General features: G+C 48.4%; 5 protein-coding genes across 5 annotated transcripts in view; 2 read left to right on the top strand and 3 right to left on the bottom strand.

Annotated features, from left to right (window-relative positions):
- PADG_07022 (uncharacterized protein) overlaps positions 1–713 on the top strand; it is a gene marked incomplete at both ends in the record, with an annotated part of 1,380 nt that extends 667 nt beyond the window's left edge. Inside the window, 2 exons of the mRNA XM_010764075.1 lie at positions 72–462; positions 556–713. Coding sequence (XP_010762377.1) covers positions 72–462; positions 556–713 — 549 coding nt within the window. The remainder of the gene's footprint in view (positions 1–71; positions 463–555) is intronic.
- A 1,293-nt stretch (positions 714–2,006) lies between these two features.
- PADG_07023 (carnitine O-acetyltransferase CAT2) lies at positions 2,007–4,229 on the bottom strand (the record flags this gene model as incomplete). Its single annotated transcript, XM_010764076.1, has 4 exons — positions 2,007–2,139; positions 2,224–3,886; positions 4,004–4,049; positions 4,152–4,229. 4 exons carry the CDS (start codon positions 4,227–4,229, stop codon positions 2,007–2,009), a joined length of 1,920 nt encoding a protein of 639 aa, XP_010762378.1.
- Positions 4,230–7,250: 3,021 nt separating this feature from the next.
- On the bottom strand, positions 7,251–11,698 carry PADG_07024 (uncharacterized protein; the record flags this gene model as incomplete). The annotated part of the gene is made up of 4 exons (XM_010764077.1): positions 7,251–8,472; positions 8,543–10,307; positions 10,523–10,714; positions 11,293–11,698. The coding sequence occupies 4 exons, from the start codon at positions 11,696–11,698 to the stop codon at positions 7,251–7,253; spliced, it is 3,585 nt and encodes a 1,194-aa protein (XP_010762379.1).
- Positions 11,699–16,568: 4,870 nt separating this feature from the next.
- Positions 16,569–22,477, top strand: PADG_12227 (uncharacterized protein; the record flags this gene model as incomplete). Its single annotated transcript, XM_010764309.1, has 5 exons — positions 16,569–16,722; positions 16,819–17,659; positions 17,716–18,116; positions 19,823–19,907; positions 20,002–22,477. 5 exons carry the CDS (start codon positions 16,569–16,571, stop codon positions 22,475–22,477), a joined length of 3,957 nt encoding a protein of 1,318 aa, XP_010762611.1.
- An 868-nt stretch (positions 22,478–23,345) lies between these two features.
- Positions 23,346–24,958, bottom strand: PADG_07029 (acetylornithine transaminase; the record flags this gene model as incomplete). Its single annotated transcript, XM_010764220.1, has 3 exons — positions 23,346–24,419; positions 24,492–24,734; positions 24,833–24,958. 3 exons carry the CDS (start codon positions 24,956–24,958, stop codon positions 23,346–23,348), a joined length of 1,443 nt encoding a protein of 480 aa, XP_010762522.1.
- Positions 24,959–25,413: the final 455 nt, after the last annotated feature.

The following is a 25,413-nucleotide window of genomic DNA, read 5'->3' on the forward strand; positions in this document are numbered from 1 at the left end:
CCCCCCCCCCCCCCCCCCCCCCCGGGACCTGCAAAGATATGCAAACTAATGAATCGTTCATATTTTTCCAGAACCGACTTCTACAAATGATTCGTTTACAGCAACAGCAACTCCAGAGACAACAACAGCAACACCAGCTGTCCGCCGCATCAGGAACTGCCATCGCTGACGATTCCACACCACCATCCGAACCCTACCCTTTAATGCCCATTTCACTACCGCCATCCCGATTCTCCACTCAATTCCCATCCAATCTCTCTAGACGCCGTAGTTCCGGCCATTCTCCTGCCCTCACGCCTCAGAATATAGACCACGAAACTGGCATGTTTGTAGACTGGTCGACGGTGGGTGGAGATAGCAACGGACGGCGTGGCAGCCGTGATGAAGCTTCATATTACCAGGCAGAGACGGCAATGTTAACGCGGGAAAATCAAATGCTGCGTGTGAGGATTCGGGAATTAGGTATGATTTACCATATCTGCAAACTTGCAGTCCTACCACTTCCAATTAGTAATGATGAAAATCCATACTAACTTTTCTCCACGGCTGCTACAGAACGCCAGGTTGCTGAGCTGAGTTCGTCGGCTGCACATGCGCCTTCCACGGGATCGCCTCTGTCCATGTCAGAACCTGTACCCCCCACTCCAGTTGTAGCGGAAACAGTACCGCCGCCCCAAGCGCAGGAAGGCACAGGAGATGTAGAGAAGTCTTGAAAACTAACAGCTTCTGTCATGGCCACGGGTCTTGCTTAACATAATACCCAAATTTCCTCTGTTCGGTTTTGCCACCATTTCCTCCAGCCAATCCACCAAGTCATAATGCTTTTTCTCGAGAATCCGAACCAAACAAAGGCTTTTAAAATACATCACCTCGCACATTTCATATTTACGTATTTCAAAAAGATAATGCCTTGTATCGGGAACAATCATTTGTTCACAGCCTACAAAAATTCTTTAAGATCCCCAACTTAAGCGGAACGACACATACATACATTTTAGAGGCGGAAAGGTGAAGCACATGGTCATGAATGATATTCTCTCATGTTCTCTCTGTTCTTGCACAGTGAGCTTGTATTTCATATTCTATGTTTGCATTCAGCACACAAGGCATATCTATATGTTTCTTTTTTCTTTTTCCTTTTTATCTCTTTCCCCTTTATTCTCTTCTCTCTTCTCCCCTCTCCATCTCTTAATGGTTCCTTTCTCATATGGTTTAGGGCATTTGGCTAGCACTGCACGGTTTCACTTTTGTTTTTCAATCTTTCGTTTCCCACTTTCATACTGATGTTTTTCCATTGGGCATTCTGCTTGATAGAAATGAGAGAACAGACGACAAAAAATCAAGTGCTATCATGATCAAAGATACTGTTCATGCATGACATTTTGAGATAAGTAGATTTAGTTACAACTTTTTATATCTCTTCAGATTATTATAATCGAATATCTTGAAATACAATTGCAAACGGGGGTGAGGAACATTATTTTGGACTAAGCGTAGTTAGGAAATAATTTTGCCTAATTAGGTAACCTTACTTCCATAACTAGTTTATGGTAGAAAGGCCGATGTCAAGCGCAGAGAGCCCAAAGTTGTTACAAGGGAAGAAAAGCTAGTTATGGAGATGATGATATCCAAACATCAAAATGAAAAACAACCCGTACAACGTACGTGTCTCTAAACAGGATATCGAGAAACAGAACTATATATTGATACAGAGCTTCTTCGGGAGCAAAAACAGCACAAAAACTCGAAAAGCAGCACCGTAATCTATCTATCTATCATAAAATAAGGTATGGCAAAACGGCATAGCAAGACCAAGGGGGGGGGGGGGGGGGGGGGGGGCACACCGAAAATTCCAGACATTGGAACAAGAGATTAACGTGAACATGATCGTGACGATACACTAAATCCAAATTGAACCCCTGACTTTTTCCCTCCCCGTCCCCATCAGCGCTCACAACTGCCGAAAAGAGACACTCACAACAACCAAATAACCACCAACACCATACCTACAACTTCGCCTTCTCCGTCTCAGTCAAGAGGTCAGGCATAAGTAGATCGCGTACCTCACACGCCGCCTCATTGAGATAGAAACTCATGCGCTCAGCGCCAATCTTCTTGCACACGATGTTGAATTGGAGACTACACAGTCAATTAGTATTTATTTTCTCCTTTCTCCTTTTCCACATCTCTTCCCCACCCGTCAAAATAGGAATGAATACACACCTATTCTCATTAATCATATACGCAATTCCAAACCCATCATCCACAACCTGACTCCATCCATATCCATTAAAGTACTCCGAGCTCAGCTGACTAGTGCTAATATACCAAGTCCCGCTATACGCATACGCCGGATCCTGGAAGATTTGCGGAACCTTCTCGCCATCCTTAAGGAGCTTCTTAAGGCCGAAGAGGTGTCGATCAACACCCTTCCCAACGCTAGCATCAGCGGTATACTTAACATGTGCCGCGAGCGCGGCGCGGAAGTTCTTCACCACTTCCTCACGGGGGACATTGGTGTCAGCATGCGACTTGCAGAAGGCGACGCTCTCGTCTGAGACAGAACGGGTGGTCTCTGTGCGGCCTAGTTGGAACTTGCGGGTCGAGGCTGACTCGTAGGTTGGTCTGTTCTTGCCAAACATCTTGAAGTAAGCGAGTTGGATGAGCATCTGTACGTAGGCATCTGGGCTGCATTTGAATTTCTTAATTAGACCCTTTCCGTAGCCCTGGAAGGCCTGGACGCGGAGCTCGTGCTGACCGATGACGGTGTTAAACGCGTGTGTAGCTGTGGCAATGTCATCAACGACTTGGTCGTTAAGTTCAAAGCGGACAGGTTGTGGCTCCGGGAGGGTGGAGCGGATTGATGGGTTGGAGTAGTCGAGGCGGTCATTGAAGATCATGTTGTTTATGTAGTCATTTAGGCGGTGGGTTGGGGTGCCGTCCATCATGCTGTGCTCGCCCATGAAGCCGGCGGTGCCGTTCTCGTTGACGATGAACTGAAGAGGTTTATCATACCAGCGATTGCAGCCGTCACCATGCCAGTAGGAGTGTGCGCGCTCTTCCAGGGTGACGGGGGAGGCGTCGTCTAGGCAGACGGTGAATGCTGCGCTCTGTATGGTCTCCAGTGCAGCCTCATTGACTGTGCTGGCTTTGATGAGGTTCTTTCTGGCAATGGCCCAGAAGTCTCGGTTTGCAGAGGTAAGCACGCCAACTGGCTGTACTTTCTCTGCAGTTTTGTAAATTTTCTCAAACTGCTGCTGGAGCTCAGAGGTATTGAGCTGCTGTCCATTGACGTAGGTCAGAACCTTGAAGATCTGGTTCTTGCGGATCACGATAATATGCTCGTTGCCCTGGGGAGGATATGTGACGGGGTAGTCGACTTTATCACCGGGCATACGGCAGGCATTGAACATGTATTTGTAGGAACTCATGGCCATGGGTTCCTTGCGCAGGTATTCTGGCTCGAGAGATCCATCGTCGACCTGCTTCTTGAATTCCAGCACGGAGGTGGTGATGGCAGCAGCACGCTTTGCGGGATTTCTCCGGTGTCTGTCGTCCCGGTAAGAGTAGAAGTAGCTAACATATGGCACAACTGGGTCACGATAGGCAAGATATGCGGCTTCGTTCCACCAGTCGTACAGCCAATTAGGATGGTTTGGATCCGCTGCTCTGGCCAGTAGCCGCTTCTGGAGAGGCTCTCCCTCACCACCTGGCCTGACGAATTCCTTGACGGCTTTAGAGGTGTGCTTGAACTCTGCGTCGGTAAGGAGTGGGTGGACTGATTTCAGGTATCGCTTGCCCGTCTCTTCGAGAACTGGAACGGGGAGTTTTGGCAAGGAATCTTCAAACCGGAGCATCTTCCCTTTCGACAGATCCTCCTTGTATCCTAATATCCATTTAAGTCACAAGGTCAATCGGGGGCTGGAAGACTTCGTATTTTTTTTTTTGTTTTTTAACATGTCCGAAAACATGGAGATAGAACAACGGAAGCATGTGTATGTACCTTGCGGAACGGAGGAGTTGGCCCGTCGAGTGGCCATTGTGAGAATCTAAATGGCAGCCAATATCATCAATACGGCAAAGCCAGAAGTTTAGAAAATAATAAACGACATAAACCGCTAGATGCAGACAAGTGAACGTGGACAACGAACCGTAGAACGGGCGGGATGTACGGCAGAGGCAGCTCGTCCGAGGACAGTAAGACGACCTCGAGCGGCAGCAGGGAACATCCCTTTTTGAGAGTGGTAGCCGGTGGGGGGGGAGGGAAGAGGGAGGATACGAGAAGAAGAGTAAGTTAGTATAAACACGGTGGAAAGAGGGCACCGGTCTAATAAATAAAACCAAAAAGGGGCGTTGAGTCGAGTTGAGGTGGAGAAATAAAAAGCAGCGGGAAGAAATTCTTAGGTGGTTTTGATGCGGATAACGGAAGGGAGACAGGCACGGAAGCTTGTGCAGATGTTCCTCGGCTGGATGGAGGTACCTGCCCCGCCATACAACGGGGTGTGGATTGGCAGGTACCAAGCCGGATCTCTGCTTGTTTGTGCCGCTGTCGACTTATTCCCTTATGTCAGATACAGATATTATCGGCATATTAAAACCGCTCCTCACGCATATTAGGAACGCTCAAAAAGGGATAGAGTGGTGAATCCCCACAAAATGATAGTTAACTAACTAGTTACGAAGAGATAAGAGGAAATCTCTCTTCCTAACATCATTTCCCTCTAATTTAAATTCCTCTTCTTCCTCAACCACATACATGCAGGTCTATATGAGCTACGTAGGTATACAAACACTATATTTATGCAGGATCTCATGGCATGTCCGCGATTAAACTGTAGGTTTGTTTTCACCGAACAATCCCGATCTATGATTGTCTAGGAATTCACCGAGCCGAGGCTGTTTGAACCAGGTCACAGACATATATACACAAGTCCCCCCCCGCCCCCGCCCCGCAAGGCTGAGTGAGTATTTACATGAATTCCTCAAACGCTTCCCAAGATTAATTCAATGCCTAATATTTACTTACTCTGAATATTTACATGAAATTCGCATGTATTAACTACCTAGTTACCTCAAATCTAATAATATTCCTTTATCTTTTCACAGAGTATTTACAAAAATAGTTTATTTTTTATTATAAATAAATTATTCTCTTGTTTATTAGAGTTAGATGCAGCGTCAAGTTCTGCAAAGAAAGCTAAGATGGAATCTACTAACTATTCCTCTTTTAATTGCTCTCTTTTCAAAATTTGACTTCTTTAATAGAAAGCTCAACAATTTCATGAATTTTAATAAGCCCGTCATTCTATTATGCTTGTAGATCTACTTCTAATACAGCTGCTGTGACCTTTTTAACTGAAATTTCCAACTTTCTAGTCTGATTTCTAATCTTTAAAAAACAGTGACTTTATCAAAAGTTTTTTGCATGTTTTCACCATCAGCAAATATTATATTAAAATTAGATTAAATTCTTTTTTAATTTTTGAATTTCAGAAGAAGCTCTCTAATTGACTAAAAAGTGGTATGAATTGTAGCTTTTTAAAGTTGTCTGCTGAGTATTTAACTTTTCAATAGTTCTACTGACTTTGTGTAAAGATCTTCTGATTTCAGTGCAATATTTCATCACATTTTAATTATTATAAAGTTGTATATATATGTTGAGAGTTTCATACCTTGCTTTGCTGTTTGGCTTTAAGCTTGAAAGAGGCTCTGTCCCTCCGGAATGCTATCGAATCTTTGATCATTTTGATCAGGCCATTTTCATGCAAACATCCCCGCGCTCTCATCACATACACATCAGTACATCCTCCCGCGTAGGCCGTGAGTTTGAGATATATTGGCAGCTTGAGTAGTTCTGACTAATGGGGTAGGAGACTGGCTCCAAACTGATTCTATGGAGGAAGCCCTAGAGAACAAGATGCGGATCTCCACCGCCAAATCCCTTTAGCCCGTTCACCATTTCCTTGCCGCAATGAACTCCGACTTCAGGCGTATTATCATGTCAACATATTGCCAATTCTGTAATTGAGAAGTCCGCGATCGGCCGCTCGTTCCAGTGGGAGAGGCTATCCTATCAGAGAAGAGAGAGGTCATTGCCGTGACTTGCTTTCACCTTCTCGGCTACGATAGTTTGCGTTGGGAATGTCCGTTATCAATGTCTTCTCTAGGATCATGTGCAATGGTTGGCTAGCAAACCGCTTCCCAAAGTCAAGGGGGCCAAAAGATTGACCTATATCAACTGAACTACAGTCGGACAAATTACAATTGGACGTGACATGGTCAGGGCCTTTTGGAGCTTGCACACACTTTAGGATATATAGATAATGTAGGCATAGGTACAGGAAGGGAACAGGATGCATCTCAAATAGACAGGGCAATCATTTCTAGCAATGGGATTTGGATAACGAGTTCTGACTATGATTGGTTCAAAGTCCTTGTTAAAGCTTCCCCTTTTTTAACTTAGTTAAATATTAGTCAAATACAGTAACTAAGTGAAACAACAAAGTTTATCTAAGTGGATAAGAAGATTGGATTGATTTTTCATATATAATATTCATTCAAGAAATGTCATTCATAGTATAAGAGAACTGACTCTTCAGTAGATATCGATTTCAATTTCTCAAGCAGATAATTTTCTCATGTTGTATAACCATTCACTCAATTTTGTAGGGTGATGCAGAAAATATTGTAAAAGCTCACAGCTTTCTTAATGCTTGAGACTTTATCTCTCTCTAATGCTTAAATAGCTAAAAGAATTTTTCATTCCTGAGTGTACGCCTCGGAGAAAACAATTGACTAGGTGGTTTGATCGACTGGGTGGTGGAATACGTTACCACCGACGGAACTGTTGACTATGGTGCTCAAGATCCAGAGGTCATTTCTATGTATGCGGCATCCTGCATCGGAAAAGGATCCCTGGCGCGCAGTTGTAGCCCAAGCTGTCGATTCAGTGCGGTTAATTAGCAACCCCATTCTCAGCCAGAATCATGATCATGGTAAGGACATTGGAGCTAACAATAAGAAACGACATTTAAATGACAAGTCAAATTGTAAATGGGGGCAACGTTCACCAAAATATATAAAAATAGACAAGGGGGGATTAACACACTCTGCTTGAGCTGATGTCATAAATAACAGGTGACAAACGGTAAGAAAGAAGAAATAAAGGAAACCAAACATCATTGAGCGTAATGCAACATACTAAACGAAAAATGAATAAAATCACTCTTCAAATTCAGGACTTACAAAACTCACGACACAGACTCAACAGCCTTGTTAACGCCCCTCTCTTCCCCTCCATTAACACCCATACCCATACTCAAACTCAAGCCCCCCATTTTCGCCCTATGCACCTCCACCCCACCAGCCCCTTTCCCCTTTAACCCATTGCTACCAGGAGTACAAATTCGCCCAGACCGCATCATACTCCTCAACCTCTTCCGGCGCGCCTCCCCGCCCCTCTCCTCTCCGTTCGAACCCCCTTCATCAACCCATTCGATCCGCTCGACCTTAAAACTCATCCCGTCATGATTATCCCCCCACGCCCGCGACTTGAGGCCGTACATCACGGTGGAGTCGTAGCGTTCGAGAGTTGGGAGTATGAGAAGGGTGATGTGTAGGTCTTTGTTGGACGGGGGAAGGGGAGGGATTTTGGGGGGTGGTTTAGTTGTTGATGAGATTGAGGTTGTTTGGGGTTTATCCGGGTTTTGGGATGCAGCGGAAGCGATGGTGGTGGGGTTGTTGGCTGTCATCGCCGGTTCGTCTGCAGAAGAGAATTTTGGCAACATGCTGCTCTTACCATTTTTCCCATTTGGCGCATGTTGATGCTGTTCCTTAATCTCCAAGTCTAACATGGAAACATCCACATCCTCTCCCCATTCACCACGAATAAACCCAGAGTGAATCGCTGCCGCCACAGGATCCGAGTCATCCGTATACACACCCGTGCCCCAGAGTGCCCGTCGTGCACAGATCTCTTCCCTGTGACTGGCATCAATCCGGAACCGTGGCACACGTATCGTGTATGTGCAATTTTCCTTGCCTTCGAACCGTGGGATGGGTACTGGTGTGCTTACATAGCCGAATTTGGAACTTTCGGGGGAAGCTCTGGAGGTAGGTACACCGATCTTGGGAGAGTAGAGTGTGGAACCTAGATGATGCCTGGGGCGATGAGCAACGCTGCGCAGAAGGGGTTGCAAATTTACAATTGTGCAATACTCGCGTAACGGAAGTGCCGGGGTGGAGGTCGTAGGAGGGCCAGTCGATGCAGCAGCACCACTGCCGGCTCGTGGAACATGATGATGATGGTGATGGTGGTGGTGATGGTGGTGAGGACCGAAATTTTGGGAGGAAGCGGCATTGCCGTCGGGGGTTATAGGTGATCGGAAACCGGGTGCCAAGGCTGATGGTGCAGTGTTTTGGGTAATTACAGATCTGGAAGTTTCTTCTTCCGGCTTATATCTATGATGATCACTATATGACGTTAGTAAGAAGATGAAAAAAGGGGAGGAAAGATTATACGACTGTCATAATGGGAACTTACTGTTGACCATGATGATGGTGATGGTGGACGTGTCGAGCCCTTCGCCCCCGGGTTGTTGTACCACGGGGACCAGCCCCGCTTTCAGCGTCAGCTTTCATATCATCATCTTTAGGTTTTCGGCCACGCCGCGCTGCGCCAGCAAGAGAACTAGTCCGAATTGACTTTGTGGCAGCGGTTTCATTCATTTCCGCACCAGCTGAGCGTGCCGCGATAGCGTCCCGTTTAAATGGGCTCGATGTCATCGGTGTGGGAGGTCCACTGCCAGCATGATTAGCTGTGGCGACGCCAACACCAGTTCCAATTCCCGAGAAAACACGACCAAGCTCGCTCTTAATGCCAGCTTCGTCTCCTGGGGCGATCATTGGTGCCTGCATGCTCTGAACGGCTCGTGGAAGCGGCGATGCCCTTCCTTCTCGCTTGTTCTCCGTCAGGCTGAGAAGGTTCCGGTATTGGAGGGGTTCATCGCTGGCTTTACGTTTCTGGTCATCGACTATGGTGCCAAAGGGTCTTAGTGAGGATGACCCGGGGGTTGGGGAAAAAACCCGAGAAGGTTCCTGGAACTTGCCTAGGCTTGGAGTGGAGGATGAATCATTGTGCTGTGAAAGCTCGGGCCTTTGCTGTTGTATTTGCGATCCGGAAATAGATCGAGGTCCAGGTAACTGAGATCCAAGTGATTTCGTATAGTTTTGCATACCGCTGAACCCAAAACCGGAGGATGGATCAGCGGCAGGGTGGCGAGCAGTTTCAGGAGACAAGCGCTGGGTGCTACCTGAATCCCAAGAGGATCGCTGGGAAGCTTCCTGTTCTCGCTCTCCGAATGGAGGCCCAAATCGTGCTTGCTGCTGTTTCATATCATGAGATACTCGACTGGAAAGCTCTTGTTCACGACTCACCGGCTCTGTGGGAGCATGACGTTCTTGCTGTTGAAGGCTGTATCTTTGCTGCGCGTGGGATGTTGGTTCAGCTGTGTGATATCCGTGTGCTGCACGTTGTGCTCCTGGTTCTTTAGGGGGGCCTTCTCCAAAATTGGGACCCACTGGCCTTGACCCCGGACTGAATAACGATCTTCTCATGGAAGGCTCCTCTTGATGCGGCTGACTGCTTGGCCTTTGAATTGGTCCGCTTACGCTAACACGTCTGCCTTCATTATATGATGGTCCCGCAAACGGCCCAGGTGGAGTTTGCTGGGAATTTTGTGGCTTTTCTGCATATATCGAGGACAGGCCCTGGGACCTCGACAAACTCCCAAAACGCGAGGTATCCTCTGGAGCATGCGGAGGTGGGTTTTGGGGAAGACTTCCAGAAGTTGACCGGAATGGACGAGGTGGCTGGACCTTTGAAAACAGGGCCCTATCGGGAGTGTGAGAACGTCTCAAAGGAGGAAAATCAGAAGTTGGCTGTGGCTGCGGTTGTCTTGGCGGGGCAGATGGGGGAGACATCGCAACGGTTGTTGGTCCGTGCACACCGCCTGGGACCGGGGATGCGGCAGGGCGACTGTAGAGTGATGATGGGCCAGTATCGCGAGGGGGGCGATCTGAATCTGATCCTAGCATCGAGGATATTGACATGCTACTTCCAGGACGATGTGCGGAGGGTTGGGGAGGTTCACGTGGAGGAAACGAAGTTGGTGCGGGAGGAGGAGGTGGAATAGGCGCGCCACGAGTATGATAATGTTGCGGAGGGGACGGAGGAAGCATCTGGCGATTATTATATGAAGAAGCGGGTGGGGGAGGTTGTTGGGTCCTTGAGTGGTCACCTTGTCCTGCTGTTGTGGTCATTGTTAGCAAGCTCTGACCGGGTAGACCAAACTCGTCAAAACAGCCTTTGTTGCCAATACACACTCCACAATAAAAGGCATAGATGCGCTAGAATTCTGATTCAACAACATGCATGCAAATATAATATGTCACCACTTTGCGCGATCACTGGAGGTGGCCATTCACCGTGTCAGGGCATTGCGAAGAGAGAAGTGCCACTCACCAGGATAGACGGGAGGACTGCCATTGCTACCCAGCGACCGCCGCCTGGCATGCTCGTATGGTTGTGGGGGATGCGACATGTCTCGCGACATGGCGTGGGGGGGGGTGGGCGGGGGTGGATGTTGTGGATGTTGTGGATGTTGCGGATGTTGATGACGGTGAGGTTGTTGTTGTTGCGCCGGAGGATGAAGTGCTGTGGGAGAGAAAGCGTATTAAGTCAGCAAATTGCAGTTGGGAAAGCGGCTCTGTAGGAAAGTCACGGGACTAGGCGGCTGGAAATGGGGCCACGATGCGGCTAGAGTGGAAAGGGGAAGGCACCACCGCAACCTTAATGCAGTTAGCGTTTCCTGCTCCAAGGCATCGAAGCAGCCGATCCAGGGTTAGGTAAGGCCAGGCACGGACAGGCCAGGGCATAAATAGGTATACACATTTTGGGCCTTCACCAAGAGACCATTTTTCTCTGTCCCAGGGCGGAGAGGTGGTTGGGTTAGGGGATGCTGCGGCAGGGGATGTTGTGTCCAAGCAGTGTTGTACAGATTATGGGGGCCTGTGTTTTCCCATCACGCGTGGGTTGTGCCCACCTGCACTGGCAAAATCGTCTCTAAGTAGACGCGTCCAGGGAGAATTCTAGATCTACTTGCTGCTGCTCACCAGTGCAATGGCGCAAGGAAATGCTGAAGACAAATGGTCCAAAAGACTGCAGAGTGGGGTTCCACGGGCATATGCTATCACTGGTATTGCCTTGGGCCTTTTGATATCATCATCTCTTACCTTCACGATATATGGTGGTATTTTGCTCCATCACTCTTCTCTCGCCATCTGTTATGCTTGAACTGTGAATCACATGTCTGGAATGGAAAGCTGGCGGGGGCTCAGGATGAAGGGGTGCGAATGGTCCTTGCGATTGTGAGGGTTTTGGATGGGGGACGAGCTCATGATGGAAGGAATGAGGGGGGTGGTAGTCAAGAGACGGAGGATGGGATCTTGGAGGAGCTCGCTGTGAGAGGTCATTTTCTCGTCGACCTAACGGGTCGTAGGCTACATGGGATCTCTCATTTGTTGGCAAAGAGCCAGGGCCGTAAAGGCGAGGTGGTAACGGGTCGTGACTGGGTTCTGGAGGAGCCCCAAATGTTGAGGGATGGGTGAAATGCTGGCGATGTGGGTGTTTAGGGTCCATTATTAGAGTGTCGTCCTGAGCCTGTGTTTACTGATCAGGTTGAAAAATCCTAGGCCTCCAAAGCTAAGCCAGGGCGCCATAAGAACAACACTAACACTTGAACATCGAACGTGATCGTGTGCTGTCGGGTGAGAAAGGGATGGAAAGGAGATCAAGCGAGATAGCGAGCTTTGTCATCAAACTAACGCAAACTGTGCAAGGTGAACAGCTATGGTGAAAAGATGGTTTGACAAGAGGCGACAAGGGATGGAAGGGGAAAAAAATTCAATGAATGGATGATGATGGCTAGCGGCAGATTACTGCTTCTTGACGCTCCACCTCCATTCCACAGCTCCAAGAGCGAAAAAACGGCGGGAACCCTAGCATGCGACAGGGCATCCTCAATTTTCGCGGGCGGTGGGACCAAACAGTAGGTTACCGGCTAACATGTCTAGGCCCATCCCATCCGTGCAGCTCCTGCTATCTATTAGCCAGCCAACAAATATACTAGGGTTTGAGCCTACTTAGGTATGGAGCGAGAAACTGGACTTGGTTCCGAGGGAACGAGTCATAGGCCAGCATTTCCGCATTAATGACTGCGGAGGAAAAAGCAATGAGCGACAAGTGTGCCACCCCAAGCCAAGTGGAGGGATGATAGCGTGAGATGTGATATCTCTAATGCTGGGCCACGGTCGAGGATCTTCTGAGTATGCCCATACTTGGTAAAATATCTGCTCAAACGGGCTCGATAATTAATTTTCATTCAATGGAGAAAGAATAATGAGGAAATCTACGTGGCTGTCCTTTTGCTACATCTGAATTCCAATGCGAACGTCGGGAGTTCACACACGAATGAATGGATCCGACGAACCTACCATTAGTATCCTAGATCCTAATGCTCATCAACGAACTCGTGGCAGAGAGCCGACCTGGTTTTATTTATTTTATTTTATATATATATATATATATATATTTAAAAAGCTCAGTAGCAAAGATGAAGTCGATAGAGTTTCCACCAGGGAGGCTAAGGACAAAGCTTGTGGGTGTCTCGTGCCGTGGATGCAACGCTCCTATAAGTGGTGACACATCACGTCCATGGCACAGAACACACGATACATACCAAAGTAACGCGACCGGACATCAGAGTTAGTTTGCATATTATTGATGTTAAACACCAGCTCGAAAGAATTGAACTTTGGGGGTAACTATTCACCCCCGCATACCTCTTATCTTTACAGTGCTTTTGCCTCGATCGATTTTCATTTTGTGAGAATGCTATGCCAATTATTTTAAGATATCATACACTGTCGGCTTTTGACCTATTTTATATACGTCTTTCAGCACCTCCATTCATGATGCCTAAATGCTCCGCAGATATTAGACTCGCAAATCAAGCATATCAGCCCAGTTAAATCATCATCATGCAACCTTAATCAAAATAAGGTAACCCAAAGCTTGAAATTGTTTAGCCCAAGCACTTCCTCACCTCTCCTCACTTTGCCATTGGATCGAACGTGGAATGTGAAGAACTTGCTCCAGGTGGAATAAACATTGAGGCGTTGGGGTTTCAACAGCTTGGATCCCCAGATTGGATCCCCAGAGAAGACTAAGAGTATCACGAAAATTATATGCTGAGACCCACATGATAGGGGCAAGGAGGATGCAGGTAATATGCCTCTCAATCAACAACCCAGACCCATGAGAGGAATAATAATGTCCCTCAAATTACCCCTTTCTCCTCCTCTGCAACATATTCTCGTTTCAAGGCGCATAGAATCTCACCCGTCCTTGACAACCTCGGTTCGTAAATGAACTCTTAGATGGGCTGAAATATGAGGCTGGAGAGAGCCTCCTCGTCATTGTGCAAGGTTCCCACCAAAGCAACTATCTCGAAATCTCGTTCTCATCTATTTCTTTCTTGATTACATATCACTCCGATATTACGCAAGCAACGACAGCTCCTCAGTCCCTTTGTGCTTCTTTTGCCGTCTCCGCTTATTTATTTGGTAGTTACAGCATGGGTCCGATTCTGACGTGCAACCCAAACGCGAAACAGATAGACAACATCAGCCCTGCATCATCCACCGGCTTTTATTTTCTCATTTCAGGAGGCAAACTTTTAGACTTGATACAGGGGAAATATATGTCTGGTTCCTGAAAATTTCCATAATCCTTCTCCTGCCAAAGTTGTGAACTTGTACGTTCCACTCGATCTCTTAATACAGGCCCTCTCCAATGAAGGGGCTGGTGTTTGTCATTGAAAAACGTCAAGACAGACATGGCCAAACAATCAATCCTAAGAAAACATCCACACTGAAAACCGACAGGTGCAAAGAGAGGAACAGAAAGACAAGGAAAATGCAACCCTGTTTGCATCGGGATGTGGTCACGGTTGGTCAGTGCGCATTGTTCAAGTTGCACTGTTCAAGACGAAATTGACACTGCATCACCGTGATCCCCAAGTTGGTCTCTATGTACAGTACATGCATACATATATACACGTTAGATGTATTGTTTCTTGTATCCTCTTTGCCTGGTAGGGCACGATCTCTCATTTTACATTTTCCCTGCGTGTCTCCCGCTTCGCGGGGTCATACCCCGCCTGATTCTGGATGGCATGTTCTTCTACGCAGCAAGGTCCAGTGGATGGATAACTAGTGTGACAATGAGAGTCATTCCCTGGGATGTTTGCTCTGCTTCTGGAAGAACCAGGGGAGTGTTAACGTACACGCACATATATGTTGAAGTGCAGAACACACATTGGCTCTATCGATTTTCTTCAGCCAGGAGTGATTGTCACTTTTTTTAATTTTATCTTTCATACACATTCCAACCACCGACGTATCATCAAATCGTACATACCTCTATGTAAACTGATATCACACTCTTGTATCACAAAAACCATCTGCCTAAGCGCGGCGTAACTATATTCTTTCATGACATTGGGAGTACTTCGCTCTGCATGCACCCTCTTCCATAGAAATTCTCCCTACGATCCCTTCTTTTTTATCCTTTCTTGATGATTTTTGGACCCTGTGTAACTACAACGCCCACGTATGTACAATATACCTATCTATATCCAAGTAGGTAGACACGAAGAACGGGCACTTCTTAGTCCGTATGTGCTTTTGAATTCTTAAATCTACTCTGCAAAGGTGGTGATACTTTTTTCCTGGACATACCCATAAAATATTTAAGACAAGAGAGAACAAAGCTTGAATTCATTCGTTGTTGACGCAGCCCTATGTTTATCAAGGCGGCGGGTGATGGAAAACTGTAGGTGGGTAGTGCCAGATGTCTTTGTGTATGTGTGTACATTGCATACGTGTAGCTGATGGACGTACGTTTGGCCGAGTAGCAAGATGTATTAAGCTTTGAGACATGGCGATTGGTGTCTGTAGTTGGGATTGGGGTTTAGCGGTGTTTGCATATACTTGGGATTGCATTTCGGGTTGGAGTGGAGCTTCATTGTATGTAAGTAGATGCTGTGCTGTCCACATAAACGGGGGATTTTCTTTGAATTTTGTCATAGTATAAAATCAAGTTCTTGCTTCAGAGCATGAGGTGTCTCAGACATAATAGGTATGCACAGTACAGACGCTGTACCTGTAAGGTTACTAAGTAATCTTGGGAGGTATATCTGCTAACGAATGTTTTGGTAAAATACATTCCTGGCTCTGGATGTCAGGATTGTTCATGATAAAATAAAGCTGACTTGTTTTCCAAGCATCCCTACATCAATATGAACATCAACGAAAAGCCATATGAGATTCCCGTTTCGTGCATCAAACAGGTCGTCACCTGGCAGGAAATTCCGCCAGAGGGCCAGAAGTTGCTCCATCCGCTCGGTTCACGAAAGAAAATTTTCAAATCGAGAGGGAAGCATACTTGAATCACGGCGTTTTGCAATGCCTTTGAGCCGATTTTGAAGGCCAACTTTGAGAACAATAAAAAAAAAATTTTGAGTGAACGGCGAAGGTAGGGACAGGCAGAGAATAGGATGACATGACCGTCACATCACGCCAAAACGTGTATTTGTTATATAGTGGCTTATGCCCCTTAATTACCTAGATAGGTAGCCTGGCAGATTGCCACGTTAAGCAATATTCAGGTATCTCATGCCATCTTTTCATATGATCCCGGGCATATATGCTCAATGGCTGCGGGGATATCACACCTATAAACTTGAGGCCCATTGACTGTTTCAAGTCTAATGCGTGTACCTAAGTGCGCAATAACATATCCATTTGTCCCAGGAGGTCTTTGGGCCTGAAATAGTCAGAGTGAGTGTTGTTCCATAGAGATAATTTTGGCAGTGCTGTTTGGAATTATGTAAGTTGTGAAGGGGCGGCTTCCAAGGCTATTGGACGGCTGACAGGACGGATTAGCAATTGTACATTGATGGCCAATACTCATGTCTCAAATACAAAATGCTGGTCCAGAGACCGTCGTACGATATTGAGGGTGGTATCGTTTCGTTAAGAATTCGAAGTTGTGGTTGGAAGTTTTCAAGATTTTAGGTAACTGTTTGTTTGCAGGTTTATCACGTGGCATGAGAGAGGTTGAGCAAACCTCCGCGGTACTCAAACAGCTTCAAACCTCTGACAGGTATCTTCTGGCTCACTTGCGATGAAACTGGCCATCCACATCCTGTATATATACCATACCAACTAGCTAGAAGTTATGAGACGAACCCCCCGGGTGCCTGTGTAGAGTTCAAATAACTCCCCTTCTCAAATACTTTCGCGGTTAAACTAACCTAACGCCCTGATCATAAGCCCGAAGCTCTCCCAATCTTCCGCTCCAATCACCGTACAGGAAGATATCTGTGACCCATGTTCCACCTAACTTGATGAAAACCCAAGGATCCCAACCTTATCTCACCCATCTAATGCCTGACTCGGACTTGAACCGCTTTCATCCCTCCACCCCAATGCTCCCCCTACCAGGTTCCCCCTCCTTCTCCTGGGCCACCTTCCGCGGACGATTTCAAGCCCTCTTCAACGGTGCGGATCTACGAGTATGCGCCGCCTTCTGGCTTTTCGGTGAGCTATTATACCAAGAGCTCTGTCGGGTTAAAACGCCCCCCTAAAAACCCCCCCCAAAAGACAAACAGCCCTTAACAAACCCCTACAAAACAGGTCTAATAAACAATGTCCTCTACGTAATAATCCTCTCCGCAGCCCTCGACCTAGTCGGCCCCTCAATCCCCAAATCCGTCGTGCTCCTCGCCGACGTCGTCCCCTCCTTCATCGTAAAGCTATGTGCTCCCTACTTCATCCACGCAATCCCTTACCCAATCCGCGTCCTGATATTTGTCACCCTATCAGCATCCGGCATGCTCCTTATAGCCATCTCGCCATCCTACATACCAACCTCCACCCCCGCCAAACCCGTCTCAGCCTCCTCCTTCACCTCCGTCTTCAGTCCCGCAAATCCCATCTCAACCAAAATGCTCGGCGTAATACTCGCCAGCCTGTCCAGCGGTGGCGGCGAGCTAAGCTTCCTGGGCCTAACGCACTATTACGGGCCTTTCGGTCTTGCGGCGTGGGGGAGCGGGACGGGTGCAGCGGGCCTTATTGGGGCGGGGGCGTATGCGCTGGCGACGACGACGTTTGGGTTTAGTGTGAAGGTTACGTTGTTGTTTTCGGCGGGGTTGCCGTTAGTGATGCTTGTGAGCTTTTTTATGGTGCTGCCGTTGGCGCCGTTGAAATCTGCGGTTAAGAAGAGTGGGGGATATAGGGTTATTGACGAGGATGAGGGGGAGGGGGATGTGGATAGTGTTTTGGGGAGGGGGCACAGGAGCAGGGGGATGGATGATGGACATGTGGGTGGTGTGAGTGAGAGGGAGGGGTTTATGGGGAGGGATTCAGAAGTTGTAAGGGCGGAAGAGGGTAAAGTTGTTAATGGGGGAAGGGGGGATATATCTTGGATGCAGTTCAAGGCAAATTTGAAGAGGGCGAAGGGGCTATTCTTTCCATTGTAAGTCTATTAATTCTATCACGGCAAAATGCTGCATATCTGACTAATCTACACAGCATGCTCCCCCTCCTCCTCGTCTACATAGCCGAATACACCATAAACCAAGGCGTTTCTCCAACCCTGCTCTTCCCACTCTCCTCAACACCCTTCAGCCACTTCCGTGCCTTCTACCCAGCCTACAACGCCATTTATCAAACGGGCGTCTTCATCTCCCGCTCCTCAACCCCCTTCTTCCGCATCCACGACCTCTACCTCCCCTCCTTCCTGCAAGTGATCAACCTAGTCGTTCTCGTGGCGCATGCGCTCTTCAACTTCCTGCCTAATGTGTATGTGGTATTTTTGATCGTGTTTTGGGAAGGGTTGTTGGGTGGCCTTGTGTATGTGAATACGTTTGCGGAGATCACGGAGAAGGTTCCGAAGGAAGAGAGGGAGTTTTCGCTGGGGGCGACGACGGTGAGTGATTCCGGGGGGATTTGTGTGGCGGGGTTTTTGGGGATGGCTGTTGAGGTTTGGCTGTGTGATTGGCAGGTGAGGAGGGGTAGGGGTTATTGCAGGCAGTTATAGGGTGGGAGATGGGAGGGAGAGCTAGTCCATCCATGTCGCGTGTGCCCTTTCTCACTCTCACACGTCGTACCCCATTTATCCTATACATCTCTGATTCCCATCTTGGCGCAGAGGATGTTATATTCATTTTCTTGTTCCTGTTGTTTTTGATTTTGTTTTATGTTACATTCAGCTGGCGGTCATCTGTGAGCGTATGTATGCATATATGTCTTCTTCTGTGTTCCAGGGCATCCAAATGGCGATTTTATTTCGAAGGGGTTATTGTACGTCTGTTTATGTTCCCATACCGCACCTGTACATGTACCAGAATATCCTTAGCCTAATTATCCATCCCTCATATAGTTATCAATACCATCACCTGAGCATGTTCCTGACCCGATCCAATCCCGTCCGTGTGCCTTTGGCACCAACACAGGAACAGTGCAGTCCAATGCCGCTTGATCCAACCCTCCTTTCCCAAATACATGACATACAAGAAGAAAAAAACAGTCACAAGCTCCCACCTATTGCTTTCACTACTGGTGGATATACGCGACAACTCAAGGGGGCTGCCGCCTTCTGATCAGGTGGAAGAACACCGCAGTACAGCGCGATACAGGCCCGTATTGAAACCGCCACTCCATAACCCACGTGACCCATTCTTCAATACCCATACGCGCACTGTAATTTATCACATGCTCACGAAGCTACGAACTGCGACCTTGATCACATGCTTTCTCCTTGCCCGCAGGCGAATGAAGGTGTTTTACGTCTCGAAAGGAAAAAAGCGACAGATAACTACAGTTTGGATGATGCGTTGATAGATGCTGATAGTTAACTAAACCCCGCTGCCTTCTTCTCTTCTCTTTTAACTGCCCATCCATTTTGATTGCCCTTGAGTTGTAACTAACTATCTACCCTTGGTGCGTCGGTGACACGCACTTATGCATTTACATTCCCAGCGACAATACATCGATACTCCGGGGGTTCTGCTGCCAACTTCGGCCTCCCTGCGTCCTGTTATACTTCCCTATCGTGCTGCTGCTTGCGCTGCTCGATATCTGCCAGCTGGTTATTTCTCTCCTTTGTCTCCCGTGCTCCACATCTCCCCGGTCCTATAACAGCAGCAGAGCACGTTCTGTGTTAAGCAAGTCACAGCTGTGATCATAAGCAACACCAGCTCCACGGGCAGGGCAGTATAGACGGGATAAGGGCAACTTCAGCCTTAGGAGGAGGACGAGAAGGCGGAGGAGAGGATCTGGCATCGCGAGATCATACTGGCAATTGAGTTCGGTTGGCTAAGATAAAAAAAAATTTTTTTTTTAGTAACTTTGCTTATTGAAAAAGAGGGCCGGCTTGCTGTATGTAGTTAGAGTTCTTGATTTCTTTGTTTGATTTTCCTGCTTGACGGAGTTATAACAGCAAAAAATAGAGGGGATACGCACAAACCTATATCTACGGATACAACCCAGACTGCATGAATCGCGCTGCCGCACGAGGGGATTCAAAGGCTGGTAAAAATGATAGGTATGACAGCTGTTTTCGGTGATTTTCTGCATTAGCATTTGTTTGTCCTGTCTCACGGAAAGGCCATTGGCTGATATTATACAATTAATATAGATCACGTCCTGGGAAGACCGTCTACGCAGTTTCGCAAGATACAGGTTTTTGCAGTGGTGTCGTTTTGGTTACTCTATCTCCTCCGGTGCGTGCTTCCATATAACGAACTGATATACACACTATCATTCCGTCGTCTTCCTGACCCCAAAATCCAAATAAATTAACGGGTGTTTTCACAGAGGTAATAACCATGGACCACCTGGTATCCGCCTCCTATCCTCCCGCCTGTACAGGCGCCTCACCCCTTGGCAGGCGACCGTCATGACCTTCCTAGGCCTCTACCTATCCCGCAACTTCGCCAAGTTAGTCGGCCTCGAATCCCCTGAGCCCCTAGCAAACCTATACTCCCGCTCCTACTTCCGAGCTACATGGGTTACTACTGCACTGGACGCGGGCTTCTGGACAGCCATGAATATCAAGCGCAAGTGGCTCCGTGACATCGCATCTGTCGTCTTCTCGATATACTATCTGATCGCGGCGGAGCATGCGGATGAGAAAGTAAGAAAGGTACGGGCTGTGTTGACCGTGGAGCATCTGCGCGTATCCTGGAATAAAGGTACGACGCCATATCTGTCGTTTCTGTCAAAGTTGATGAGGCCGCGGGTATGCGACTATTCTCCGATTCAGATACGGATTCCCAGGCCCAGGGAGTCTGCGTATACGGAGCCGTGTGTTGCCTGGTTGTATTACAATGGCCCCCTCAGCACTTTGAAGGATCAGACAAATGTGGTCCTCGATATACCCGGTGGAGGGTTTGTGGCCATGTCGCCGCGGACAAGCGATGATAAGCTCCTGGCCTGGGCGGGTAAGACGGGTGTGCCGATTCTCAGTCTGGATTACAAAAAGGCACCCGAACATCCGTATCCGTATGCGCTGAATGAGTGCTATGACGTCTACCATACTATCGTCAGTAGTCGCGGGCGTTGTCTGGGGCTAAGTGGTAAAGTGCGGCCTAACATTGTTATTACGGGCGACAGTGCTGGCGGGAATCTAGCCGCAGGTGTCACGTTGATGATACTGCAGTCTGGGAGTGCGGACCTGACGCGAAAGTTGAAGGGGAAGGGAGAAGGAGACTACTTTCTCCCCCCTCCAGCTGGGCTGGTGCTGATTTACCCGGCACTGGACATGAACATCGGTAGCTGGATGACGGATGAGGAAATGTCCTTGATTCGCGAGCGGGGTATGCGCAAGACGAACCGCAATGTCCTTCGGAGGAAGAGTGAGGAATACATGAGATTAACACCCGCCGCGTCCTACCTCTCAACTGCCGACGCCAACGCCAACGCCAACGCCAACGCCTGCGACGATTCCTCAGATCGCCACCCAGTCGTCCACGACTATTTCGCCCAACAACACGCCGGCATCATACATGAGGAACACCCTCCATCCTTGAACATCGAAAACATCGACACGCCCGTCCCTGGAAACACTGCCTCCCACCTCATAACCACCATGACAACCTCCGCCCAGCAAAACCCCAAGCAAATAAAAACACGACTCGCAGTCTCCTCTATAATCTCCTACTTCAACGATCGCATCCTGACACCGGAAATGATGCGCGCCATGATAATCCTCTACATAGGCCCATACAACCGTCCGGACTTTAGCACAGACTACCTCCTCTCCCCCCTGCTGGCTCCCGAATCCCTGCTCTCCAGATTCCCCAAAACATATTTTTTAACAGGGGAGCGGGATCCGTTGGTTGATGATACGGTTATATTTGCGGGGAGGATCAGGAGGGCGAAAATGCATGCATGGCGGGAACGGGCGGACTTGGGGCTTGAAAGGGTGGCTAGGGATCGGGATCGGAATGGGGATGGGGATGAGTCGGGGTTTAATGAGAGGAAGTGGGTGGAGGTTACCTTGATTCCAGGGATTTCTCATGGGTTTCTGCAATTCGCCGGGGTGTTTCCGGAGGCGTGGAGGGAGATATCTAGGGGGGCTGGGTGGATACGGGAGTTGTTTGAGAGGGCGGGTGGGGCGGGGAGGAATGGGGTGACAGTAGAGGGCGTAAGGGGGGGTTCTTCGATGATGGCGAACGAGATACGTGGTGGTAAATTTGGGACTAGAGCTCCTAGGAGCAGTCAAGAAGAGAAGAATGTACCGTCATGCCATCACCCGCGAAGACTCACGGGGGAATCATCTGGGGAGGAAGACAAGCCGTTGGAAATGAGCATGTTAAGAATGACGAAGAAGAGGAATACGGCTTCGTCGCCATCAACGTCTACCTTTCGATCGACGATGTTGCAGGAAAACGGTACCGCGACCAAGATAGCCGCAGGCTCTTCGACTGCTACCCTACGACCATCTGACGTTGTACCCACGACAGGGACAACGCCTCCTGTCGAAGAAGGACAGACACCCTGTGCCGTTAAGAGCCAATCCCCCACTGGAAGCGGCAGCGTGAACGGCGACAGGAACTTCTCCGCCAATCATGGCCAGACACTGGAAAAACAAAATGGCATCCACGAAGACGAGGAGGACGATGACAAGCAAAACACCCCGCCCTGGCGCAAGAATGTGATGATGAAAATTTCCCTGCAGCGCGAGAAGAGTTTGACGAGTTTGCCTAGTGAGGAGGATTTGTTGGGGAGGCGGATGGAGGGGTTGGCCGGGGGCTTGATGGGGATTGGAGAGGGGGCGCGAACACCGTAGAATTTTTTTTTTTTTCTTCTTTCTTCTTCTTCTTCTTCTTCATGGATGGATGGATGCGTGTAAATTCAGAGTTATCGCCCTTTCTGTTTTGCAGGTTTTGAGGGTTTGCTTTGTTGCATGGCGGGGTTTCTTTTCTCCTTTTTAGCATGTTATGATGTACGATGTGGGTGGGTAACTAACTAGCTAGGTGGATGGTTATCGTTTTAAGTATATATTAGTTACTGGGTGCAGTATGTACATCTATATATATTAGCGATGCATTGAGATAATCAATATGTACCATGTGCATACGCGCTATTTCGACACGAGAGATGAGATTAATGTATTATCTTCATCAGTGAATGTCACGAGAAATGCTAGTGATGATTCGTTCTCCCGTTCCATGGCCTGCTTCTTGGAGTCGTCCGTCATGCACCAGGCCTTTTTTTTTTTTCACTGTTTGATCGGAGGGTTGGGTCAGGCACGACGGGCCAAGGACGCAGAAAAGGCGGGCATTTGCTAGATATATAGAGGAAAAAGACTTGTGTGCATGATGGATACTGTGCAAACAGTGCGGAATTGAACTGTAGGCGTGGATTTTGACTTTTTGATCAATTGGAATGAAATAAATTGTATAGGGGGAATTACCTAGGTAGGCTCGATATTTGATGAGTTAGGGGTTGGTTGTTCATTTGAGGGGTTGAGGTTCAAATGCAGAAACAAAAGGCTAATATTAATTGAGTATGCCTGTCTATTGTTTTCTCTCCCGAGATGCGCTATTCTTGATCCATAAGCCCGAAAAGAAAAAAAAAAAAATAACCAATCAAGTGATCATGGAACTATAAAATCATGTATAAACCCTCACCTGGAGAAGGCTAAACTTGTTAGATCAAGCGACCTCAGAAAATGCCGCTTCCATCGCCTCTCCCAAAATCCCCAACCCTTCGCTAATCTCATCATCATTGATGATCAACGGGGGCACAAACCTCAAACACCCCTCCCCAGCCGTAATAATCAGCAAGCCCCTGTGTCTCGCCTCAGTGACAACATCCCCTATAAGCCCCTGATACGGCTCCGCAAGCTGCAAGCCCATAATCAACCCACGCCCACGAATATCCGCCACCGCATCCGGGAATCTCTTCCGCAACTGCTCAAGTCCGGACCTGAAGGCCACAGACCGCGAGCGCACGGAGGACTGCAAGGCGCCAGACGCAAGGCGGGTAAGCACATGCTGCGCCACACGACAGGCCAGCGGGTTCCCGCCAAACGTCGTCCCGTGGTCGCCCGTCTTTATGAACTGCCCGACTCCGTCGGAGATGATGGTGGCACCGATGGGCATGCCGTTGCCCAGCGCCTTGGCGGTGGTGAGGATATCCGGGTGCGCGGGGAGGGAGTGGGCGTCCTTTGGTTCCAGGGCTGGGTTGGCGTGGGCCCACAGGGAGCCGGTGCGCGACAGGCCGCATTGAATCTCGTCGAAGATGAGGACGGCGCCGACATCGTCGCAGCGGGTGCGCAGGGCGCTGAGGAATTCGGGCGTGGCGCTGTGCACGCCTCCTTCCCCCTGGATGGGTTCGACGATGACGCCACACGTTTTCGAGGTGATGAGGGAGGGTAGTTGGGCGACGTCGTTATATGTGCCGTACTTGAAGCCGGGGACCATAGGGGCGAAAGGGGCCTGGTATTTTGGGTTTGGGGTTGCGGAGAGGGCGCCGAAGGTGCGGCCGTGGAAGGAGTGATAGAAGGAGACGAATTCGTATTTGGACCCGGAGGCATCGAGGCTGTGGCCCACTTTTCTGGCGAATTTTATGGCGGCTTCGTTGGCTTCTGTGCCGGAGTTGCAGATGAAGGCTTGCGAGGCCGTGCGCATTGCGCCGGAATCTAGGGTGTAAGTCACCAGTAGCTGGCTGAGTGCACCGGTCCATTTATTGTGATAGAGATTCGAAGCGTGCATTAAAATTCTGGACTGTATGAATAAGTTAATTCCTCCATTCCCTCTCCATGGCCTTATGAGGACAATCATTTGGGAGGTATTCACCTGTCGTGATATGATTTCGGCAATTCCGGGGTCGGAATGGCCGAGGGAAGTGACGGCGATGCCAGCTGTGAAATCTAGATATTTTCGCTGCTCCATGTCCCATAGATAGCACCCTCTGCCCGAATACATTACGGGAGGTGGTCGCACGTAAGTTGGTACCATGAAGGGGGCCTGCTGGCCCACGAGCTGCCCTGAAAGCGAATCAGGCGTGGGATCCTTATGGGAGGGAGTCCGTTCTACACCCTACCAGCTGTTCGTTAACCCAATGGCGCTTAGGATAGAAAGAAATACGAACACGAATAAGAGTAAGAGTATCTATATATAATTACAGATATGCATACCTGGACTCTCTCAGCCCCTGACTTTGTCGAAACACATCTCAATTGTCGACGTGAGTCAGACTCCGCGAAGAATCTCGCTGAACGAACACAATGCGCAATTCGCCTGGTTGCCGTACCGAAAGCCATTGCCCGGGATATGAGTCAGGCGACTCAGGATACCACACACCAATGGCAATCCTAAGCCGGCTTGAATAACAGGTCAAATAGCAATGGTCGATATTTGCGGGAGAGGAGAGGAGGGGAGATGTCAATTCATATTGTTGTGATCTCAGTTAAAACTCTCTCCTGGGAAGGTTTCAATCAAGATGCGGAGTTACCCTGATCTTGGCGTGTTTGCATCTCGTGTGTGCTACAGGGTTGGTTTGCTTCTCCCCCCAAACTTTGCTGAACTTGAGTTGAAAGATCCTTCACAAACATCCATCCATCAGTGAAGAATATCGCCTGATGTTCTTGTCACACGCCTCAGTGGCTGAAGCCAAGTAGCATGTTTTTTTGTCTCGTCGATTGCAAGCACAGGTCTAGTGCCGAATGGTCTTTGCATGTTAATCCTACGATCTGATTGACAGGGACGTACGTTGGCC

Source organism: Paracoccidioides brasiliensis, assembly GCF_000150735.1.
Source record: "Paracoccidioides brasiliensis Pb18 unplaced genomic scaffold supercont2.10, whole genome shotgun sequence".
In the NCBI taxonomy this organism is placed as follows: domain Eukaryota; kingdom Fungi; phylum Ascomycota; class Eurotiomycetes; order Onygenales; family Ajellomycetaceae; genus Paracoccidioides; species Paracoccidioides brasiliensis.